General features: G+C 44.8%; 3 protein-coding genes across 6 annotated transcripts in view; 2 read left to right on the forward strand and 1 right to left on the reverse strand.

Moving 5' to 3' along the window:
• Positions 1-10,427, forward strand: part of Sec61a2 (SEC61 translocon subunit alpha 2) — a 38,078-nt gene extending 27,651 nt beyond the window's left edge. Inside the window, exons 12-13 of one of the 2 annotated variants that reach the window (XR_005495306.2) lie at positions 6,053-6,192; positions 6,564-10,427. Coding sequence is in view for 1 of the 2 variants with exons in the window: in XM_039095932.2 (XP_038951860.1) it covers positions 6,053-6,140 (88 nt within the window). In the remaining variant the exon portion in view is untranslated. Of the gene's footprint in view, positions 1-6,052 lie in introns of both variants that reach the window. The other variant, XM_039095932.2, reaches the window with a different exon arrangement.
• On the reverse strand, positions 490-23,757 carry Nudt5 (nudix hydrolase 5). Of its 2 annotated transcripts, NM_001007733.1 has the most exons (10): positions 23,651-23,757; positions 14,650-14,754; positions 13,223-13,290; positions 8,363-8,412; positions 7,112-7,219; positions 5,680-5,775; positions 4,700-4,801; positions 3,131-3,139; positions 2,954-3,007; positions 490-1,134 (listed from the first exon to the last, which is right to left on the reverse strand). In NM_001007733.1, the coding sequence occupies exons 2-10, from the start codon at positions 14,710-14,712 to the stop codon at positions 1,025-1,027; spliced, it is 660 nt and encodes a 219-aa protein (NP_001007734.1). In that variant the 5' UTR covers positions 14,713-14,754; positions 23,651-23,757; the 3' UTR covers positions 490-1,024. The 2 variants fall into 2 exon arrangements, with proteins under 2 accessions (NP_001007734.1, XP_008770097.1); XM_008771875.4 differs by lacking the exon at positions 3,131-3,139 and having other exon boundaries at positions 879-1,134; positions 23,651-23,685.
• A 67-nt stretch (positions 23,758-23,824) lies between these two features.
• The window catches only part of Cdc123 (cell division cycle 123), a 44,284-nt gene continuing 43,495 nt past the window's right edge, over positions 23,825-24,613 (forward strand). Inside the window, exon 1 of one of the 2 annotated variants that reach the window (XM_063276027.1) lies at positions 23,825-24,206. In XM_063276027.1, coding sequence (XP_063132097.1) covers positions 24,133-24,206 — 74 coding nt within the window. In that variant the 5' untranslated portion in view covers positions 23,825-24,132. The remainder of the gene's footprint in view (positions 24,207-24,613) is intronic. The other variant, NM_053877.4, reaches the window with a different exon arrangement.

A 24,613-nucleotide genomic window follows, 5' to 3' on the forward strand; every position in this document is an offset into this window, starting at 1 on the left:
GGAATTAAATGGCCTTATGAGGATATTAAATATATTTTAAAAGTTATTTCTGAGATACAGAGTTTTATAATGTAACCAAAATTGGCTTCATTTATGATCCTCCTGCATCAGCCTCCCAAGAAGGTAGATTATAAGCAGTACCACAAGTAGCTACATTTTTACCACAAATGTTATGCTCTGTTGATTTTATGTCACTGCCCAAAAGAATCCCATATAGCACATTAGAATTAGGAGAAGCCAAGTCCGTCCATATTGGGGTCTCTTTTTAAAACTTTTAGCTGGGTGTGGTGGTGTACGTCCCTTAATCCAGCAGAGGCCGGCGGATCTCTGAGTTCAAGTTGAGCCTGGTCTACAGAGTGAGCTCCAGGACAGCCCCAGGACTGTTACATGAGAAACCCTGTCTGAAAAGCACAACAACCAAACACACACATCACAAAAAAAAAAAAAAAAAAAAAAAAAAAAAACAAGAAAAAACCCACCCAAGTCTTATTTTGCCACATGTGGTGCTATACATCTTTATTCCCAGAACTTTAGAGAGACAGAGACAGATGAATCTCTTGAGTTCAAAGCCAGCCTGGTCTACAAAATAAGTTCCAGGCTAGCCAGGGCTACCCAGTGATACCCTGTCTCAAAACAAAAACCCAACCTTCTAATTTTTAAACTGAGTCTAATAAATAGCTATCTGCAGACTTAAGTGCATAATTTTTATTTTAGGAATTGAGGGTAAAAATAGTTGACCTAATTTGGAGCTCGAGTCTATTCCTGAGAAATACCCTCACCTTCTAGGCCAGGTGAGGTAGAAGAAATTTAAACATACCTAACTATACGTCATTTCCATGAGTATTAACAAGTTTAAATGAAGGTTATATTCTCTGTAATTATAATTCCATACCACATGCAGTCTGTGCTGCTTTTATTTTATGAAAAAGCCGATTTATGATCTACATTAAACTTAATTGAATACATTGAAGAATGAAGGCCTCACGGTTTCATTTACAAAGCATGGCCAGTGTCCTCCTTGGCCTTAAAATTTGAGGAAGGGCACTTCGAAGGGCTTGGCGTTGGCATGTTTCAGCGCCAGAGCATAGGCGTAGACCCTGGCGTCCACTGTAAGACGGTCTTCTGCACCCAGAGCTAAAGAAGCAAAGGTGACAGTTTAGGGACTGCAGAGACAGTGAGAGGAGAGCCTAGTCTGTCACACTATGCCAGTCACTAATACTAGACGCCGGGGACACACTAACGTTAAGATTAGAGTAAAGGAGTAAAAGTAGCAACACAGCAGATGACAATCGGGCTTAGGTCTCAGCCACACTGGCCCAGTGTCTCCTGGTTTCCTAGCCGCTTGCTTGGAAAGACTTCACAATTGAATGATTCTCCAAGTCTGGGTTCATGTCCTACCCACCTGTGAATGGCAGGAGTGTTGGTTGCTACTCTGTTACAGACTAACATGGAGTATTGATTAGTCTTTTGATTATGCTGAAGTTAGGTAAAGTGCTCTTGCTTGCCGAGTATCCCCTTCGAAGACCAGAAGGGAAGTCATGGATAGAGAAAGAATTTTTGAAAAGGATATTCTTTACACAAAACATCTATTACATTTAGGAAAATGAGAGGCTAGTGACCGATAAATGATAACCATGGCGGAGCTCAAACACCTCAGGGCCGTCAGATCATTGGCTGTACTGCATAACATTGGTTGCTATGGCTTTTCTGAATAAATAATGCATTTAATTTGGCTTTAGGTACTGAGATTAATTTACCCTAGGTCTAGTTTTATGAAAAGAAATCAAAGCTGTGTAGGAATACAAAATCATAGTTTGAAAGATAGTTAACTTTTCAAACAAATAATAGACATTTCAAAATAAGAGCTCTCTGCTTACGTGAAGCCATAAGCCCACTGCCCACTGGTGGGGCAGGGAATCACGGATTGCTCTCGGCATTTCAGATCAACAAATACCTCGTTACTTTGTGTCAGTCTCTACGGTAACTACTTAACAAACATAAAAAATAAGTTGTCAGTCTCCTAAGTGGAACTGATAAAAAGCTGGGGTCCTGCAAAGGCTCTGATTCTTCACACAGGGATGAACAGATCTACAGAGCTGGGGCACAGAGGAGCACCAAGCAGTGCTGCTGTCACCTCTCCATACGGAAGGCCTGGTGATGTCACCTCTCCATACGGAAGGCCTGGTGATGTCACCTCTCCATACGGAAGGCCTAGTGACATCTAACAGGATCTTTGCATCATCTCTGTGGGGTGATGGGTGACCTAACCAAATGAGCACTGATTGACCCAGGCTCATTACATCACCTTCACAGTCACACATGTGCTGAGGAACTGCAGGATTCCTCAGCTGCTGTAAGATTTGACTCTCCACAGGAATGTGTAACGTTCCAGCATAGCAGAGCTGTGCTCTAGTAATGATTAAAGGTCCTAAGCACTTTGGCCAGAAAGCAGGAAAATAATTACTATTATTAGGGGAAAGTTCTAAAAGGGACCCTACTAAAGCCTTCCCTTTTTTTTTTCTTTTTTTTTTTTTTTTTTTTTGGTTCTTTTTTTTCGGAGCTGGGGACCGAACCCAGGGCCTTGCGCTTCCTAGGTAAGCGCTCTACCGCTGAGCCAAATCCCCAGCCCCTAAAGCCTTCCCTTGACACAGGATGTTTTTCATAAAATTTTTGAACTGTATATCACTTGAAAAGGACAACTTGGGGTTGGGGATTTGGCTCAGTGGTAGAGCGCTTGCCTAGCAAGCACAAGGCCCTGGGTTCAGTCCTCAGCTCTGGGGGGTGAGGGTGGGGGTGGGGGGAGAAGAGGAAAACTAGCATGGTTCAACAGTAGTTTTCAACAGTTGCTAGGTGTCTGAGATTACTGAGGTAACGATAAAGGAATAAGGTGAACAGAGAGAGAAGGTGACAGGAAACCAAGAGAAGGATGGGTAAGAACCTTGAGAGTGCTTACCGTCAAGTCTCGTCAGCAGATCATTCTTTGGTAAAGAAATCACTTCCACAAACTCTAAACAAACAGAATGCAGTGAAAACAGAGCTAAGAGCAGCAGCAAACCCCATCAGCCCATGTGTGCAGCCGTCACCACTCCATCACCATCCCAAGCCAGCCATTGGGAGCTGAGTAACGTACCTCCGTCCCCTGAAAGAAGGAGGAAGAAGGCTTATATTTTAGGACGCCCTGCTATATGGCATGCCTCTGAAGACTTCAGTGCAAGTCATACGAAGACTAGAACAGTCCAACAGAATCCTATGATCTCTAAATACATCACAGTCCAGTTAATTTCAACTGTTACTCTCCAAATCAGACACTTGACAGAAAGTTTTAAGAATATCCTATACTATACATTACTACATTTACACTGGTGGAAAACCACGTAATACAAAATTTATCACTTTAACCATTTTTAAATAAAACTTCAGCAGGATTAAGAGAGTTTTGTCATCCAAAAATTTAAAATTTTGAGGAACTCCTAAATGTCTTTCATGTCTTATGAGTATTTTTGCATTTAAAACTATTAAACAAATGGAATTCACTCAACAGTAACTCTCATCCTTGCAAGCTCCACTTTCTGTCCTGTGAGTGCCTGTCTAGTCCAGGTGTGTGGCATCAGCATTTGCCCTTAGAACGCACCTGCCTTCCCTAGCATATGCCATCAAGGTTCTCTCACGCATCAAAATCACACACCTCATTATCCGTCTGCTGGGAGAACCCTGGCTGGCCTCGACTGGCTCCTGTGAGTGAGGAGACTAGAAGGTCAGTCTCCCGCTCTCAGGTGTTTTTAGGTTATTTCTTTTGCAAAGACTAGATCCTACACAATTCTCTAACTTTTTGAGAAGCTCCTGTGTCTTCCACATCTTATGAACATTTTTAGTTTAAACAACCAAGCCTTTAAAACTGGCTGCACAGAAATAATGAAACAGATGCAGGGATGACTTAACAGGACAAGAGTTACCACTCAGACATGATTAAGCAGGACTAAGTTTTAAACTCACAATTTTGTCATTACAAAATTTAAATTTTTGAGGGACACGTGTGTGTGTGTGTGTGTGTGTGTGTGTGTGTGTGTGTGTGTGTGTATTGAAAATCCACCCATCCACATTCAAAGGGATGGAAGAAAGGACAGGGAACTGACAACATATTAATGTTTTTGGACTCTACTTTGCTAGTAAATCTAGTGCGAAGAATAACCTTACAAATTCTTTAAATATAAAACTTGGCTCAATGAAGGCTGCCCTTTAACATCTGCTATTCTTCTACATGAAGACAAAATTCACAGTTTTTGAAGTTCCTCACATTGTAGTTGGGTTTGTAGCTCACATTGTTAAATGGGGATCAAGTTTGTTTAAAAAAGCAGGGACATTTAACACGTTATAAAATTTAACACACAGCTGGGCAGTGGTGTCCCCCGCCTTTAATCCCAACATAGGCAGGCAGATCTCCGAGTTCAAGGCCAGCCTGGTCTACAGAGTGAGTTCCAGGACATGATAATATATATAATGTATATAATACATTATAATTTCTGTAGTCTAACGTTTAAAAATACTTAAAAGGCCAATGAAGTAATGCAGAGAATGTAAAATACCTACCCAGCACTGAGGTGGGCAAGCACCCAGGAAGCTGTGGGAAGAGACTGCGCTTTCAGTGACCCCTCGCTGCACAGCAAGTTAGCCAGTTTAAATGCACCCACCACACCCTTACCTGGTTTGGGTTTCGGCCTTACATTTCCTGCGTCATCTCCATTGATGGTCACTGTCACAACGTGTGTGGTGCAGTTTGACAAGCCTGGATCCATACACACAGCTGTGAAAAGTGACAGCGGTCTTAGGAAATGAGACAAGGGCTCCAGTCCCTGTGCTTGTGTCACTAACTGTCCCTGAAGAGGTGGGGCTCAGGGTTCATTCAACATGGAATCTACTCAGGAGACGTTACTGTAGAACATGTACTGAAAAGCTCTCAAGCTCCCTGGAGTCCGCAGTCATGTCTGGGCAGTCTGAGGGTTCAGACGGTTCCGACCAGGACAGACCCCAGCGAGTACGGCACAGGCGAGGTGAGGAAGGAGGAAGATTGGCTGTGCATGCTCAAGAAACCTGGTCTCATCATTTCCCAATTTCAGGTCCTAACTTGCTCCCATGCAGAGAAGTCCACTCCCAGATGGAGGAGAATTCTCCCTTTTCAATTTGGAGGGAGGGGCATGGAAACACAGTCTTACTGTACATCCCACACTGACCTCCAACTCTTAATCCTCCTGTCTCTGTCCTGGAGGATTAACATTACACATGTGCCACTGAGCCTGGCTGGACACCAACCCAAGTCCCTGGTCCCTCTCTGCCTGCACCCCAACCATAAAGAACCCCCAAGTCCCTGGTCCCTCTCTGCCTGCACCCCAACCATAAAAAACCCCCAAGTCCCTGGTTCCTCTCTGCCCACACCCAACCATAAAGAACCCCCAAGTCCCTGGTTCCTCTCTGCCCACCCCAACCATAAAGAACCCCCAAGTCCCTGGTCCCTCTCTACCTGCACCCCAACCATAAAGAACCCCCAAGTCCCCGGTTCCTCTCTACCTGCACCCCAACCATAAAGAACCCCCAAGTCCCCGGTTCCTCTCTGCCCACACCCCAACCATAAAGAACCCCCTTTTTAATGTTCAAGAAGCTGACACTTCCTGAACGGATACGGACCTGGAGAGCATTCAGCAATGTCACCTTTGTAGCCAGTCTCTTCCTCCAGCTCCCGCAGAGCAGCCGCTTCTGGGCTTTCCCCGTCTTCGATGAGCCCTGGAGGACAGATGGGAAGCCAGTGTCCCTGAACATCTTCCTGACAGTTGCTAAGGCACTGACTTGCAAGAGTCAAAGTGACCCTTGCACACCAAGCAGGTTTCTCATGAACATCTCAACTACATTCTGTACAAGGGGACAGCACTGTAAGGAACGGGGATTCAGTGGTGGCCAAAAGGCCTAGGTCTTGAGCCAGCTGTGAGACTACAGTACAAGAGGCTGACTCTGGGTTCCTTTTTCTGTATGGTGACAGTGTACTTGCTTTCCTTCCTCATAGAAAAATACTGAGGCCCAACAATGAAGAACCAGCAGTGTCCCGAAGGTGTGGACCAGGTCATACTATGGTCATGTCAGGAAACAAATAGACCAAGCGTGAGGAAAGTAACAACTCGGGCTTATTTTCCTGAACACAGCCAGGTAAAGAACAAGTAAAATGTAGGTCATCACTTTCAGTGCCATTTCCGTCTTGCTAACAGGGCAAGGGAGAAAGAGTTAAGTGCGCATTGCCATGGGCCAGGCCTTCCCACTGTAGCCCAGGGAATGTGGCCCAGAGCTTTGTGCGCTCTGGGTAAACACTGTACCTGAACCTTACATGAACCTGGCTTTATAAGTACACCATTTGCATCAGATACGAGGATGGGGTTTATTAATCTCTTCATATGGGCACAGTCCAATAGATTGTTATAATACCGTGTATCAAATTCTGGATGGCTTCTTTAATTATAGTGAAACTAAACAATACCTCTACATACAATCAAGAGTTTTCTTGCCCCATGCGTTTATGGTAGATGAAGGTGTCTTCCAGCTGCAGCCCTGCAGTCAGAGTCTGAAGCACGTACTCCTGTGAACTCCCGAGCGTGTAGACTGCTAGTGGTGGAAGGCGAGCCCCGTTGGTAAGTGAATAGCACCAAGTACTGGAGACTCGAGAGCTCTACTGAGGCTATGTGGCCAGGGGCTTGAAGGAGCCTTATTAAACATGTTTCTTCTTCTTATATATCTGTGTGTATGCACATGGAGCACGAATGTTGAGTTTTCCTCAGTCACTCTTCCACTCAAGATCTCTCAGTCAGACCCAGAGCTCATGGACATGGCTGGACTCACTCGCCAGCTTGGTCCAGAGAGCCCCTCTGTCTACCGTCCAGGGATGGAATTCCCTGTTCGCCTCCACACCTACCTGGCTGACACAGGATTCTAGGGATGGAAACTCACGTCGCCTTGCTTGCATCCCATTTCCCTAGCCTTGGACAGGAGCATCATTTATCGACAGCCACGTGGACAGATGACATACACAGCACGACCTCCAGTCTCAGGCCAAGGACCTGAGTGGAGCCCTCACCTGCTGGGAACTCCAGGCAGTAGCCGCCCATCGGGGGCCGGAACTGCTTCACCAGGACAATGCACTCATGATGAAGCGTTCTTTGCAGGACTGGTATGACTGACACGGCTGTCAAAGAGAAAGGAAGCTATGGAATCCTTAAGGAAGGCCAGTCAGGCCAGCAGCCTGTTCACAGCAATCCAACATAAACCCTAGATTTGAAGGCAGTGCATCCAAATCACTCTGAATTTGCTCTGAAGAAAATTAACAATCTACTGTGTTGGCCGCCAAACTTGAAACTACTTTCATTCGAAAATGTAAAAAGTAACACTCTGTGTGACTTTTTTTTATTATGAAAAGTTCATTTTAATTTTCACAGTATTGCTTTCCTTTCATCTTTTTATTTTACATACTCTTACTATGCTGTCTTTACTGCTCAGAATAACTGAAACTCATGATTTTTCTGCCCCAGCCTCCCAAGAATATAGGAGTTCAGGTATGCGCCACCAGACCCAGACATAATTTCTTAAAAAACGAAACTGAAGTGGAAACCAAGCAGGTCACCCAGGGCTGAGGATGGGAGGCCCCAACTCCCCACGCGGCAGCCAAGATCCACTGTGTCTACATCAATGCCTTTGCTGCTTTACCACAGATGCTCTTCCCTCCAAATAACTGGGCCTTAACATAAAGCCAGAAGGCCAGACAGAAAGGAGAGACTGTGTCTGTAAATCCTGACAGGTGAGAACAGCTACAGTGAAGCAACTGCTTGCTTCCTAGAAACACAAGTCAAACCACGATGGAAAAACAAAAAGAAAGGCAGGTCAGCAGCTCAGTTTCCACAGACAACAAATGGCTACCAGGATGTTTCTGGGGCACCTGAGCCATTTCTGCCTGGAAGGAAGGGGAACTGATCTGAACCCCTTTCCCAGTTCTCTTCCCTCTAACTGAAGCATGACAGCGGGGAGGTCATTGACCACTCCCAAAGGCACTCACACTCAGAGTACAAAGGACTCCAGGGATCTTAACACACCAGACACGGAGCATGGCTCCAGAGTATACCGACTATATGGCTATAAAGCTTAACATATTTTTCCTTAAAAATCTGTTTCTAGAATTGACTTACACAGAGAGCTTTGAAACATAGCATTGTAAAAACAGGAGAGTCGCCCGTAAAGGATCCTGTGAGGGTAATTCTGCTTTGAGCTCTATGCTTAGTTAAACGCCATCTTATAATGCACTAACTTCCTTCACAAAGAGTTATAATAGTCATACCATCAGCAGATTTTCCCTTCCTGGTCGTAAGCTTCACTGTTTCCCAGGTTCTATGCAGAGAACAAAGAAAAAAGCCATTAGTGCCAAAGGGAAAGTGTTCTTTGGGTTTCTGTAGATTGTCAGCACGGCATAGATGCAAGGCATGCAGATATGCTAAGGACAGTGGTCCAAGAGCACAGTAAACATCTGTACTTAAACAGCCAACTGTGCTTTCTGTAGCCGCGTGAACAGAGGACGTCCCCACTCTCCCCCTCAGCCTCTGGCTACCATCTAAGCAAGAGCGACTGAGCAGAAACTGCCTGGGCTCACTACAGCCTCAGGACAGGTCTGAATCGTCACGCTACAGTGAGAAGCAGAAGCTGGTCCGCTGTCTAGACCTTTCCACAGTGATGCAGTCTGCCCCAGGGACATTCCGGATGCATTTCCAAAAGCAAAGGAGGCCATGCACGACGTGGACCACCACATCTATGAGGTTTAAAAGGAGGCCATGCACGACGTGGACCACTGCATCTATGAGGTTTAAAATACGGGACAAACTGCACAGCTCAAGAGAGCAGAGCTTTCCTGCGTATCTGAGGACTTCAGATTTTCTTTGCATGAGTGTGGCCTTATATATGAGGAAAAGACAGGTCCCTAGAGGAGGCGGGAAGTGCTGGGTGTCACAGTCTCACTCCCTTTATGGCTTTAGTTTGTGTCAGGTTTGTTCCTGGCTGCCTGTTGTCAGGTTTTGGTGATGCCTCTGCTGGTCTGCCTGCTCTTACAGGAACGCCATGCAGAATTACATGGAAATTTGGTTACAGGGGACCCACACTGTTGGAAAGTGGGAGAGAGTAACAAGAAATTCCTCCCCTTTAGTTCTCATCTCTCAGGGGTGGGGAGGAGCACTGCTACAGGAATGACGGAGGTGGCCAAGCATCCATGGTTAGACTGTGTTCTAAAGGTAGGATTATGATCTGACACCTTTCAGAAAAGACCCAAGTTCTACAGGCAAACCAAACCAAACCAAACCCACCAGACTTCTGTGCTGCGAGCTGCTGCGACATCATGAGTACTGTGACAGCTCACGCAGCCTAACACTCCTGTTAGTAGCAAGAAGCCCAACCAACAAGCAGTTTCCAATCAGTAGAACAGACCACAAGACACAAAACACCTTTTGCCACAGCTCTCTCTGCTGCCTCCTAAGGTTAGTCCTAAAGACTGAAGACAGTGCTGGGCAGAGCACTGAAGGTCCCATCCCAAACACTAGGGATAAGGAGAACAAAGAGGAGCATCATTACAGGTCAAGGTCAAGCAACAGGCAGAGATGAGCCATCTGTTATGAAAGGCGAATAGACACTCATGTGAGATACACAGCCGCTCTCCTAGGACTCAACACATGTGCGCTTATGGGGGCAAGACCTTAAGTCTCTATTCCTCCACTAGCAGAACCCAAGGCCATGACGGTTTCCTTCTTTGTGCAGTCAGGAGTAAACAATCTGGAGAGATCGCTTCCAGTGTTAGAACGGGGTTTCCATTTCAATTTCTCCAGTGTTGGTGTTCTTGTTGGCTCCCTGGCAGCTTTTTACCTCTAGCCACTGGTGCACGAGGTGGAAGCAGCAGACAACTCGTCCCACCTCAAAGGCAAGAGTAAGGACGGAACGCTAGAACGGAGCACGTCTAGAGCTAGTTCTCTACCCTTCTTCCTGAACAAGGCAGCAGCAAATCGTTCTTTGGTTATTTTATCTGTAAACATATGCTTTGCTTCGGGGTAACAGATAACGGACTTCTACAAATTAATAAAACATGGTCGATAGCCATATCTTCAGAGCTTGACTTTGTGCTGAGAGCCATCAGTGCTGTGCATGGCCTTCGTTAATGACCAGAAAGAAGGGTTATATATGGAAGGTGGAGCAAACATGGTACTTAGACTTCAAAGTTCATTCCCGAATTGAAGACTAGATTCTCTGGAATGAAAACTAGATATAGGAATTCTGTGGGGAAAAAAAGAGTCCACAATGACTGTGTTGGGCACTTTTTTTTTTTTTTTTTTTTTTTTGGTTCTTTTTTTTCGGAGCTGGGGACCAAACCCAGGGCCTTGCGCTTCTTAGGCAAGCGCTCTACCACTGAGCTAAATCCCCAACCCCAAGTGTTGGGCACTTTTATGCCAACTTGACACAAGCTAGAGTTACCAGAGAGTCTCAACTGAGAAAATGTCTCAATAAGATTGAGTATAGGCAAGCCAGTAGGCATTTTCTTAGTGATTGATGGGAAGGGCCCAGCCCACTGTGGGTGGGGCCAGTCCTGGGCTGGTGGTTCTTGGTTCTGTAAGAAAGCAGGCTGAGCAAACCATGGGGAACAGACCAGTAAGCGGCACCCTCCAAGGCCTCTGGTTCATCTCCTAACTCCACGTTCCTGACTTCCTTTGATGATGGACAGCTTAACCAAGTAAATAAACCCTCCCCCCTCTCCCCAAGTTGCTTTTGGTCCTGCGGTTTCATTGCAGCAACAGTAGTCCTAAGTGGGACGGTAACTTAGATTAATAAATACCTGAGGGCTGGTCAGGGAAAGACAGCTGGGTGTGACTCCCAGATACCTTTTAGAGCAGTGCTTCTCAACCTTCCTAACGCTGCCACCCTTTAATACAGTTCCTCGTGTTGTGGTGACCCCCAGCCATAAAATTATTTTCATTGCTACTTGATAACTGTAATTTGCTACTGTTCTGAACCACAATGTAAATATCAGTGTAACTGGTCGACCCCCAAAGGGGTTGTAACTCACAGGTTGAGAACCACTGAATTAATTTCTTAGTAATAAAGTCTGTATTTTGTGGTATAAACTCTGTTTTCAGGAAAAATAGAGCCAGACCATTTCACTATGCCGAGCTCTGGTAACTAAACATTTCACAGTATAAATAAATACACTGCACACACTGTACTCGCTGCAGCTTTAGTTGACCTGGGCTCACACCTATCCTCTGCTTATTTCATACTTAGCTCTGTCTGTCTGCTTCTAACTAATGTCTCCCTTCTCTCTAGTAATGGGCTTTACTAAGGTCTGTGCTAGTTCAGCAGAAACAATCAAAATGTGTTCCAATCAACAAATCCATGCAGTCACCTTGATGATAAATGCATTTGCTCTCACAAAAAAAAAAAAACAAAAAAAACAAAAAAACAAAAAAACAAAACAAAAAAAAAAAACAAAAAAAACATACACGATTCTCCCATGATTGTGCAGCAAATAAGATTTTTTCTAATGGCTTGGTGTGACATCAGGACACTAAATTCAGCTTTATTCTATTTTATTTCTTAACACATTTCAGTGAGTAGTAAATAGTAAACCTATTTAATACATTCCTCCTTTCCTAGTGATTTCCACTTATTTATTTATTTATTTATTTATTTTTGTGGCGTTTGGGATTACGCCCATGCTCGACAAGTGCTAGACCACTGAGCTGTAGCCACAGCTTCTTTTCAATGTAATAGTCAACACTGGTTTTGTTTTCTTTTTAGTTCTTTAATGAAATAATGGAAAACAGAAGGAAAAGCTAGTTATAGGCAGGTATGCTCCCTCCCTCCATCAGGGTCTTATTAGGTAGCCCTGGCTTGCCTGGAACTTCATATAGACCAGGCTGGCCTTGAACTCCAGAGAGCTGCCTGCCTCTATCTCCTGAGTGCTGAGATTGGACACATGGACCACCAGGCCCTGCCCCTTTAGCCTTCCTTGATCCACCACTTTCCGCAGCTTAGCGCATATATATCAGGGCTAGGGAGAGGACTCTGGGGTTAAGGACACTTGCTGTTCATCGGGGCTAGGAGAGGACTCTGGGGTTAAGGACACTTGCTGTTCATCAGGGCTGGGAAAGGACTCTGGGGTTAAGGACACTTGCTGTTCATCAGGGCTAGGAGAGGACTCTGGGGTTAAGGACACTTGCTGTTCATCAGGGCTGGGAAAGGACTCTGGGGTTAAGGACACTTGCTGTTCATCAGGGCTAGGAGAGGACTCTGGGGTTAAGGACACTTGCTGTTCATCAGGGCTGGGAGAGGACTCTGGGGTTAAGGACACTTGCTGTTCATCAGGGCTGGGAAAGGACTCTGGGGTTAAGGACACTTGCTGTTCATCAGGGCTAGGAGAGGACTCTGGGGTTAAGGACACTTGCTGTTCATCAGGGCTGGGAGAGGACTCTGGGGTTAAGGACACTTGCTGTTCTTGAGGAGGACTAGAGTTGGCTCCTAGCGCCCATGCAGGGTGGCTCCCAGTTGCTTTATTCTGACTCCAGGGGATCTGACACCCTGTTGTGGGTGAGTGGGTGCCTGCATAGATAGCGTTCTCCCACTCTTGTGGAGCTGTGCCCCTAACTCACGTTCTCTATGTCAGGATGCTTAGGTTTCCAGAAATGGAGCTGCGGTAAAGAGCTCATTATTGTGATATGTTACTCTATCTTGGAGAATATTTTTCCAATTTACATTTCCAAGAAAGGTATAAACATCTATGTTTTACTTCAAAGCCAGCAATGGTTTTGTTTTCTTTTTCTTCTAACTTAGACATTGAACATTCGATTTTTCTTGAAGAAAGCAAAGGAAGGAAGAACTCTAGGATGAAGAATATTCTAGAGCTTGGCAAGCCACAATCACAAATTCTAGGTCCACTATAAACGGAGAATGGAGCGAATTAGATTTCAGACTAGTTAAGTAACAACTGTAATTCATTATAAATAGTTAACCCACATGTGACTCTATATTCATGGAATATCAATGACCCATACATTTCAGTAAGAGCTGCCCTCGAGTCTTTGTTTAAAACAGAGCTTCCTGAAGAAACACCGGTGCTCACACTCAACAGAGACCTGGAAAATCAAAGACAGAAAAGAACAACAACGTTTACCTAGTTTTACCGGTGGGGTCCATGTAAGTTGTTTTTTCAAATTTGACCCATTTTCCTTCTGAGATCAACTAAAACAAAAGCAGACAGTTATAAGGTCAGAAAGTTTCAAATCAAGTTGGTCTTTTTTGAAAACCATAAAGTGTATTCTTTCAAATTTTCTCTATGCTTCCTTCCCCAATTTGCTTCCCTCCCTAGAACTTGTGGGCAAGTTTCTAGCTTGGAATAATTATCCGAAGTTGTTTTCCTGAGGGTGGGTCTCATTTTTCTGGTTTTTGTTTGAGTTTTTCAGGTAGAGTCAAGAGAGGGAAAGTGTTAAAGTCTAGGATGGGATTGACAGGCATTGTTACCTGAAAAACCTAAGAAACTCCTGGGTCTTGGAGAGAGAGGTTGGCAGGCAGGGTAAGGGGTGGGAGAGCTGGCTAAGTTCTGACTGGGGTCAGAGAGGGTGCAAGGCTGGCCATCCTTCTGTGTAGTCAGATGTAAGATTTTATTAGGACAATGGACCACGGGGAAAATAAATTAAAGATTAGATTTTCTTTCTGACTCCCAAGTTCCCACCCAATCCAAGACAGGCATCAGGAAGTGCTCTGCACACATGGGGAAGTCTGGGATGGTCACTCACCTATGGCAGGTTCTACACTGAGCTGAGATTTTCTCTATGAATGAAGCCTTTTCTCACCCCACCCCCACCCCCAGCTAACACCAATCTAATCATTATCAGATCTGTTCACAGACAACATGGAAAAGTTCTAAATCAAAAAGATTTCTAGGAAAGTGTTAAGGGCCAGAGTCCCAAGATGAGATATAATTTATTCATTACAGCAATTGGTTCCTGAGAGAAAAAGACACTAAAAGCTTTACTCAATAACATAGTAGAGGCAGACATTAGTTCTAGAACTCAATGGAATTTGAGCTACAATTAACAATTTAAATTTTTACTATTTTAAACCTTTATGCCAGGATGACAGACAACTAAGATGTAATTACTAAATATGAAACCTCAAAACCACATATCATGTGCAAAACCACATATTTGTTTTTCTATCCAGGGCAATTTTTAGAGAGAATGTCTCTTTCAGGAGAGATCTACTTACTGTCAATTTCATTAATACATGCAATAAGATGGATAAACCACTGAGCTAAGACAAGAGCACGGTGTGGCTTAGTCTTAAAGTGGCAGAGAAAACCATGTGAGAACTCTCTCCAAGAATGAAAACCCGTAGGGGCTGGGGATTTAGCTCAGTGGTAGAGCGCTTACCTAGGAAGCGCAAGGCCCTGGGTTCGGTCCCCAGCTCCAGAAAAAAAAGAACCAAAAAAAAAAAAAAAGAATGAAAACCCGTGCACACAGGGTGAGAAACTGCCTGTGTCTTCTCTCTAACCTCGCTGCTCTGTGGGGAAGGGAAGGGCAGGAAACAAACTCTACCCACCTCCTCTGAAAGAATGCGCTGCTCGGTGGGGGGAGAAGAGTCTTTTGGTTCTTGGGTCTCCATTTCAACCTGTTGGTCTCCACAGTCCTCTGGTGGAAGGTCAAGCTGCAAGAAGTGAGAGGTTTGTTCAGGCTCCCACAACCATGGGTCGTCCAAGGACTTACTAGTTAAAAACGATTATCTGCTAACACTGTATCATGGGCCTCTCTGGGAGCACGGCCTCAGAAGGCATGCAGAGGCTCTCAGACACCCAGGCAAGAATTCAAAGTCATTCTGCTTTTATTCAGCTTGCATCAACCAGGGTCCCATCCCACACTGTTATGTCCCATTTACCTTTAAATGTGAGCAAGTATTAAAGTCCCAGCTACAGTTAGCCAGTGTCAGTCTGACAGCAGACTTCTGCCTACCCAAGGTACACTACCATCTCTTGGTTCCTTGCCCCATTTCTGGACCTTGCCCTATCCTGGTTTTATGTGTCCCTGTGACTGTGTGGTCACTGAGTCATTTATCAGCTGTCGTGCTTTCGGTGTGGCCACTGAGAAGTCTAAGAGATGCCGACTCCTGTTTCATTTTCCCGGTGACCTCTTTCCATTGCTTGGAGGTTTACAGCTAGCCTTACCCTAGGCTGCTCTGCACTGGGCCCTCTAGTGAGCCCCTTCAATCTGGCACTTCAGGGTGGGCCTGCATGCCTGTGTCTTAAGGGGATTTTTATTGATAGACTCTTCTCAGACTTCCCTCTGTTCTCTGTAAGTGCTGTGTATCTGTCTGATTGGGCTGGGATGTGTCTCAACCTCTCGGGCACTTGCCTGATCTAAAGCCCTGAGTTCAGGCCCTAGTCTTAGCTGCGCCCAACGGAATCACTTAGGACTTCCTGAGCCCCCTGAGGCGTTCTCTTCCACCCCTTCTCTCCATTCTTCACCATCTACAACTCCCAGGAGACTATCCTAACGTTCCTGAGTCCTCAAAACTATTTCACCTCTTCACTTCTGTTGCCATGGGTTTGATTCCAAGTTTTATTCCCTTAAATATCAAAATTTATGTGGTCTGGTATAACATTTGCATTTAACCTATTTATATCCTCTTGTAAATTTCAAATAATCTCCGGAAACACATACTACTTAATACAGTGTAAATGTTATATAAACGTTATATCGCATTGCTTAGGGAATAATGAAAGAATAAAAGTACTTAAGTTCAACATAGAAACATTTACCACCTCACCTCTAACACTCCCACCTCTAACTGCTTGACACTGAGTTCACAGCACCCACAGCACCAACTGTGTCGGCACTAACTTCCTGCCAACAGTCGACAAAGATAAATGTAGCATTCCCCTTACCTAAAATACAACCAACAACCAAACATGCATTCACTCTCCTTGGTGCCTTAAAAACAGGCAGTATCTGATGACTGCCTCAGGCTAGCACTCACTGTGCTAGGCCCACTAGATATGAATGACCCCAGCACACAGCGGGCGGGTGAGAGAAAGCCCCTGCCTTAGGGGACCTCTCCTTTAGTGGGGAGATAGGGAGGAAAAGCAAGGATCAACATGGGGAGTTTGTCTAGTGAACCCCAGTTTTAGGGATAAACAGTGAGGAGGATGTCCAGCTGAGAGGAAGGTCCTATGTGACATCTCAACATAGACTTTGGAAGGAAAAAGGAAGCAAGCAACACAGACGGCGCTACAACTCAGAGACAGTCACTTAGCATGCTGACACGCACAGCCTGCCCGAGAGTCGCTCCTCCAAAAGTGACTCAGACAGCCTTTCACTTAGGTAAGTTTTAAAGTGTCACCGGCTGAGATAGCGGCTTCCATCACCACAGGTAACCAGTGTAGAACACAGACAACTAGCCAAAGTGGGAAGCCCGATGAGCCTCATCCTGTATACTCTATACTCACTTTCTTTGTTTCTTGAGACAAAGCCTTGTGGAGTTGAGGCAGGATCCTCTGGCTTCCGCTTCTCAAGGACTGGGATTAGAGAGGCCTGTGCCACAACTGGCTAGAGATCCTTTTATCTTCTGACTAATAACACACAGCAGGCAAGGGGGTGTGCTGATGCAAGGGGACTCTGAATTCTAATGCTAAGAAAAATAACTTTTAGGCAACCGTGCAGCTACTGAACATACAAATCCAATCGTCTACGATGGTATGAAATGCCCGAAGTTAAGGGCCTGGCCCCCTAAAAAATACTTTAGTTTTCTTTTCTTTTTTTTTTAATTGGTGAAACCTGGGCTTGCCTCATTCTGAGTGTCGGGAATACAGGTGTGAGTCACCACGCCCAACGAATACCAGGATGTTTAAAGGTGAAGAAACAGCATGGAAAGACTGCAAAAGGTGCTTTACTAATACTGAGGCCAAGAAAGCAGGGAGTCTCCACAGAGACAGTCACCGAATTAAACAGCGGCGAGCAAGCAGCACAAGCATGGAGGGACACATGGCTGCCAAGATCTCTCTGCTTAGAAGAAAAACCCTACACCCAACCGATATCGTTGACATCTGCAAACACATTCCCAAGAACATTTGGAACCCACTTTTGGCTGGGTCCCTGCATGCTAAGTACATAACCCTAATTGGCACAGCACACAGTCCTGTTGTTACTCCAGGCGGTTTTGGCTTAAGGCAGCGAGCGAGTACAAGGCTCTGTGGAAGGGGAGCAAACTAAGTGGCTAATACCAAATTAATGTGTGTAGTTTACAGTGAGTAACGGCAGCTGGGTAGGAGGTAAGTGGGAGGCACAATCTCAGAGGCCTCAACCCAGCTCAAAGACCAGCAGGCAACTAAGGAAAGCGGAGAGCGAGAAAAACAGTCTTCCCCAGGGAAAACACACAACTGGTTGCCCAATACCAGATGGTTAACCCTGAAAGCATACATACAAGTCAGTACTAGATAGACTGAGCAGGCTATATTTAGGAATATACATGCGATAACAACTAATGAAAAAAGAAGACATGGGTTTGAAAGAGTAAGGAAGGGTATACTGTAGGGCTTGGAGGAAGGAAAGGGAAAGAAGAAATATAATCTCAAAAATTAAAAAAAAAAAAAAAACTATGAAAGAGGTAAATGGGAGTTAAGACGCAAAAGTGACACCGGAAACTAAATCAGGTCTGGCTCGACACTGCCATTCCTTGAATCCCTGCAATTTGTTAAAAATGGAAAGTGAAACAAATCCTAACAAGAGATAACATGTTCACTGCCTTCGCTTTGATAAAATCTGAGGAATGGCGTCAGACTTGCTTAATGCTCTTGGTGTTTCAGGAATAGGACTCTGCCAAGTATGACGGACGGCGCATGCCTCTAGTCCTAGCTGCTGGGAAGCTGACACTTCGAGACCAGCACGGACAGTATGGTGCGATGACAATTCAAAGAAGGGAGAAAAAAGACGTAGAAGTTGAAGTCACAAGCAAAGCCCCGGCAGACAGAAGGGCAGTAGGGACAGCTCTGTAGTGGACAGAGAAACCAACAAGGCACTTTGAAGGAGACTGGGTGGGAACGTTAGGTCTTTGTGTGGGATGGATGAAAGCCCGTGTGGCTATGGCACACATTCATGCATGTGCACATGTGTGAGTGTGCCTCAGAAGTGGCTTGCCTTTTTCTTTTTGTTCTGAGACAAGGTTTGACACTGGGACCTGGGGCCTAATTAACAATTAGCTTAGGCTGAACGCCCACCATATGCCAGGGTGCTGCCTCCTGCCTCTGCCTCGCCAGCACTGCGTTACAAGTTGAACCAGCATCCTTGGCTTTTCACATGGGTACTGGGGATCAAACTCAGCTGTCTGAAGGGCAAGCACTTCCGACTACACTATGTCCTATTCCTAAAAACGTAACAACAAATAAAGAATTTGAAGAAATAATTTAGTATGATTGTTTTTTTAAAGACATCACTGGGTATAGTAACATGTCTTTGCTTGTTTGTTCTCTTTTCTGAAATAGGGTCTCTCTGGCTGGTCTTGAACTAAGACACCTGCTTGCTCCTGCCTCTGAAGTGCTGGGACTAAAGGCGTGTGATACCACACCTGACAACATAAGCCTTTGATTCCCGCACTCTGGAGGGAGAGGCAGTCGGATCTCTGTGAGTTTGAGGTCATCCTGGTCTACACAGAGTTCTAGACAGACGGCTATTTTGAAAAAAAAAAACAAAAACAAAAAGAAAGGAAGGAGGGAAGGAAAGAAGGAAGGGAGAGAGAAAGAGAGAAAGCTAGACACCATGTGAAGGGGCTAGGCATAGCTTAGTTAGTAGAGGGCTTCACCAGCACCCACAAAACTATGGGTCCAAGTCCCAGCACCATATAAGCTGGGTGTGTCATGAATGTCTGTCCACTCAGCACTTAGGTGTAGAGTGAGAAAGACTGAAGTTCAAAGTCATCCTCAGCTGGCCTGAGTTTGTGGCCAGCCTGGGCTGTAAAAACCCATGGCTAATTGGGTCAAAGTGCTTGCTAAGCAAATCCGATGACCTGAGTTCAGATCCCTAGGACCCACGTAAGCACAGGCCATGGTGGCTCCTCTTTGCAATGGCAGCACTCCTAAGACAAATATTTTGAGGCTGACACAGGAGCACCCCAAGAATCTTATAGGACAGCTACCCTCAAATATGCAAACAAGAGATAGCCTACCTCACGGAATAAGGTAGAACAGACATCTGAGTTTGTACCCTGACTTCCATACACATGCTGTGTATGTGTGTTTGCATTCTCATGTGCACGGACTACATATTGTTTAAGAGAGGAGGGTCAGCCAAAAAAAAAAAAAAAGTCACATAAAAACCTATAATCTTCCAACTAAAGTTTGTTTTCCTTAAAAAAAAAAAAAAGTTGGATACCCCGCAAGGCAAAAACAAAAGAAAAACAAAACAAACAAACAAACAACAAACCCAAACCCCAAACCCCCTCCTCGAAATGATTTTCAAACAAAAGTGTACATGTCAGGAGCAGGATGACTTTTTATGAGCTGTTTGTCAGGGAGGCCTTAGGAGGCCCCCAGAGAAATACAGGTTCTTGCCACTGCTCTTGGTTGCCCACTACTGCCGACTTACTGCTGAAGTTACCACACACCTCGGCTGCATGCCATAGAGAAAGGAAGCTGTACCGAGCTGATGCCTCTCTGCTGGCTTTTCTAATGCCAGAATATGTTCTGCAGGCCGCTGGGAGAAGACAAGTCACCACCAGCCTTACCCAGCGGTCAGCCGGGAACTGACACCAACACTGTGCAAAGCAAAGATGTGCCCAATTATGCAACAGTGGCACAACTCTTATGGGGGCAACCAACCATCTTTTTATCGGATTTGAGACCTATTCTCCACAGGAGGGATCCCATATTGGTACAGAGACCTGGCTCAAAAGCACATAGTGACAGGGAACGTGGGTCTAAACGCACAATTACCACCTCTCGGTTTAACCAAAGAGCCTCTTTCCAGTGAGTTGAGATGAACTTAGAGTTTTGTGACTGCATACAGCATTGAGAGTTAGTAATGACTGTGTGCTCAGCCTCAAACAAGACACGTCCAGCACTCCTGTCAAGGCTCAGGGAACACTGTGGAAGGTTGTGAGAAAGATCGGAAAGGCTGGTGGACAGGAAGAGAGGCTGCAAATGCCATCATAGGAACAGCTGCTGCAATCAAGAACTCCCCAAACTACTGATTATTGCAATGATTGCTCAAGAGCCAGACAAGTAAGGAGGAGGATTCAGGGGGCCCCTGACTCTCATTGTTGAATTATTTCAAGCAGGTGTGTGCACTCATTCGTGGAAAATGGGAATCACTGTCAACAGTTGAGTAGCCACTGTGACCATCAACCAAGCTCCAATGGACAATCCCAGTCCAATCTTCCATAGATGCCTCTGACTAAACCAAATGGGTCACATAACAAAACTGAAAGTCATTAATCTGGGAAAGGAATTGACAGGGAGGAGGTTGATAAGGTTGGGAAGGAGATAAGGAAGGTTAAAAGAAAGAGTAACCAGAATGTAACCAGTATGGGCATGTATAAAACTGTCAAAGAATTAACTTCAAAAAGAAAGAAAGAAAGAAAAGTCATCTTATTTAGTAAGAACAAAGAATAAAGTACCTTGTATAAGGTATTGGCTATTATTATAACTTCAAAGTTTACTAAAAAAAAAAAACAAAAACAAAAAACATACATTCTTTTGTAAAATATACCTGGTAAAAATTTTGGGACCCACATCAAATGGATTTCAGTGCCCTTTCCTTTGCTGAAAACTATTCTCAGACTAAAGAAGAACTCTTGTACTCACATTGGTAGGAGCGGAAAGCCGCTGGAGTTCACGATGTGCTTTCTCCTGGCAGGGGTGGTAGTAAGTGCAGAGGAGGGAGCTGACATTTATTGAGCTCACACTACTCGGTGACTTATAAAACACCATCCACAGCAGTTTATTATACCACTTAATTATAGATGAGCAAGAGGGAACGGATTGTAGTGACCCTTGGGAAGGTTAATTGATTACAGCCACAAAGTAATGAGTCCTGTAAGGAACTTCTTGTAATAGTTTTAGGTGAGAGATAATGAGAGTGTGCAGTAGGGTGTTAGCAGCGACAGATCTCAATGAGAGTTTATTATTTGTTCTAAAACAGCTTTTAGGGAGGTGAATGCAAGGCGATGCCAGTAAGATTTTAAAGGAGACGGGAACATTGGAAGGAAGATCTTAGTCAGGGTTTGTAACATCGGAGAGTAACCTAAAAGTCATGTCGTGAGTTCAAGAAAGAAAATGTGCTTGTTTTTGTTTTCCGTTTCGTAATTACTCAATAAGTCACGTGACCCTAACCATGTGAGTACTGACATAAAAAAAAAAAAAAATCCCAAGGGGCTGGTGGGATAGCTCAGCAAGTAAAAATGTTTGCAGTCCACGCTTGAGTCCTCCAGTGAAATCCTGGGATCCCAGAGTGGAAAGAACTGATTCCCCAAAATTGAAAAGTTTCCGATCTCCATGCACTTGCGGCATATACCCACCTGCACCGGCACACACTAATAGCAAATTAAAGTTTTTAAATATTTGATGATTTTTTTTTCCACCACCGTATTTTAAGGCTTTCACAGAAGAAAACTGAATACAAAAAAACCAGCAACATGAAGACAAACAGGGTGGTTTAAACAAGAGCTAACGAACGAGCCTCTACTGTTCCAAACACTTGAACATCCTTTGTTTGTGGTGTCTATTTACTGGAAGTTGGCCAAGTCTGTAGCAGAACCTACTGCAGCACTAAAAACGGATACTGAAAACACAGAATATACACAGACTATACAAGACCGTTCCATTTCCTCCTCTGCCCTCTTCCTGGAGCTTACGAACTTAGCTGATTCTCTACAAACAACTGCTTCAGTCTCTATGCCCAAAGGTTTGCTGGCCTGTTAAAGTACTGTTCACCCAGATAGATAACATTCCTATCTTCGACAAAAAGTACTTTACCCAAATGCACCCCCAACACTGCTCACATCTCCTCCCCCTGCAACTTTGTTTCTAGGTCAAATAAAACAAGTATTCTTGGAGTCTCACATATGCTCTCTGTCTCTTAGAAGCAGCACTATTCTCCAGAAAAATCAAAGGGAAGATACGACTTACTGCTGCTTTCTCTCAACTCACAGAGGACTAGCCAGACCTGGTGGTTCACCCCTCGGATCTTAGCATTGGAGAGGCAAGCGGATCTTTGTGAGTTTGAGGCCATCTGGATCTATACAGAGCAGTGGTTCTCAATCTTTCTAATGTGTCCACCCTTTAATACAGTTCCTCATGTTGTGGTGATTCCCCCAACTATGAAATTATTTAGTTGCTACTTTGCAACTGTAATTTGGTGTCATGAATTGTAATGTGAATATGTGTATCTGATAGTGCCATAGAGTATCTGATATAGGACCTGTAAGAGGGTCGCGACCCACAGATTGAGAACCAAGGAGCTCCCATCCAGACCCGAGTGTGTGGAGAGACTATGTATCAAAACAAAGAGAAAGCAAACAACAAAACCCAGAGCTGACTAATTCTGGATACCACAGATTCTTAAATAAGAATCTCTACCATCCACAACTCATCAGTATACACTGAAACATTATAATCTATTTACCTTGGTTTTGAAACGTATTCTTTAAGCAATGCTTATAACCACTTAACCTGTAACATTTTAAGCATTGTGTGTGTGTGTATTCTAATTCAAAATACAGAGGATTCTATTGATCAATTCTAACAAATACCTTTCTAAAGAAATCTACAGTGGCTTGGGGTTTTCTCTGTTTCTAACTTAAACTGCTTAGATGCGCTGGGGGAAATGCAATTCATGTTTTTGTGAGGGTGAGTATCAGAAATGTGGTGCTTTTGGACAAATACTTGCTTGGAACATGCCCAAGGCTTGTAAATTATAAGCACCAGAGGGCTTTAAAGGTCTGTTTCTTGCAGCTGGTGACTTTTCCTTCTTTTAAAGAAACAAAACTGAACTTTGTAGGGTGATAGGTGGAAAAAGGAGTAGGAAAAAAAAAAAGATACCACAAGTTGTCGTATACAACTCTTTCAAACCTTTATGAGTTCACTATTGCAGAGACACTGATAAAAATCTGTGCTTTTCCACACTAGTAACTTTTTCGGGACTGAACTAAATAAACTTTAAGCTTAAAAGACACAACTCTCTTTTTCTCGATTTCTCAGACGAACATCGCTTCTTTCATCTTCAGGGTCGTAAAATACCTCCCTCCTCCCCAGGATCGTGCATGTGGGATTTCTTCCATGTGTCTCTAAAAATCTACTTTCGGGAATGAGAAGGGGCCATTCTTCTTGTAGATGCCTCAGCTGATGAGTTCAAACATTTACTGTGCTGTTCCCGGGTTCCTCTCGTAGTCCAGGCTGATACGCCTGGATCCTGGGTTCTCCTCTCGCGCTCAGGCGCGGATGAGGAGACACGCGCGCGCGGATAGCTGCACTCTGTGCACCATCAGTTGTGCTCGCGCCCTTCTTTCCCTTCCCCTCTCCAAGGACACTTAGTACCAAGATTGGCTCGCGCCCACTTACCTACACTAAGCTGTGGGATGTGGAAGGGATGGAGGAGGAAAGGAAAAAGGATCAGACAGAAGCTGCAGTCTCCGTAGAATCAGGCGCCACCGATAGCGACACAGGCGCCTCTCGTGGTGCAAGGAGGATGTGCACACGTCCTCCTCCAGGCACCCGTAGAAGCTCTGCTAGCTTAAGATGATTACCTTCCGGGTCGAGGTGCATACAGACCAAAGCGGAGATGTAAGCTTCCTAAAAAAACTACACTTTCATGACTTTTCTCCGCGGACTCAAATCTTTTTGTGTGTCTTGCGCGTCTGGGCGGGCAGGCTAAGCATGCATTCTACCATTGCTTTAGCTTCTAGCTCCCGTGGACTTTTACGGACCGGAAGAGTCCTTTCATCAAAACGGCTCGGTAGGCACTTCCGGAAGTGATGCGCAGGGTTCCGGGAGAGTGCTGGCGGGAGAGGGGACAGGGCAGCGATTGACGCGGCAGCTGGAGGATGAAGAAGGAGCATGTTAGTCACTGTCAGTTCTCCGCGTGGTACCCACTCTTCCGAAGCCTTACCATCAAGAGGTAAGATATCCGGAGGCAAACTGGGGTGTTTGGGTAAGTCCCATCTCCTTCGAAAACTAAACAAAAAACCCCAGGCCTTCTAACAAGTCAGTGTGAGCCACGGGGTCGAGCTGTGCATTTTCTGTTGGATTTGAGGTGGCAAGATTAACAAAGTAGATCAGTATATGCTATGCTCCCTGTTCGTAATCCAAGAGCATGTAGGAGGTAGGTAGGAAAAGAAAGGGAGGTAGGAAAGCAGTTGAGGGTCCTAGGTCGCGTAAATTGAAATAGTTACTTTTGGAATTGCTCAAGGCAACAAACAAAACAAAACTGGATACTCTGTCTTGCCGCTGAGTGACAAATCCGTCTGCTGACAGTCGAGTTCTATCATTGTAAAGTGAAGACAGTGATACAGATCCTACCTCCGA

This window comes from Rattus norvegicus, chromosome 17, assembly GCF_036323735.1.
Source record: "Rattus norvegicus strain BN/NHsdMcwi chromosome 17, GRCr8, whole genome shotgun sequence".
Taxonomy (NCBI): domain Eukaryota; kingdom Metazoa; phylum Chordata; class Mammalia; order Rodentia; family Muridae; genus Rattus; species Rattus norvegicus.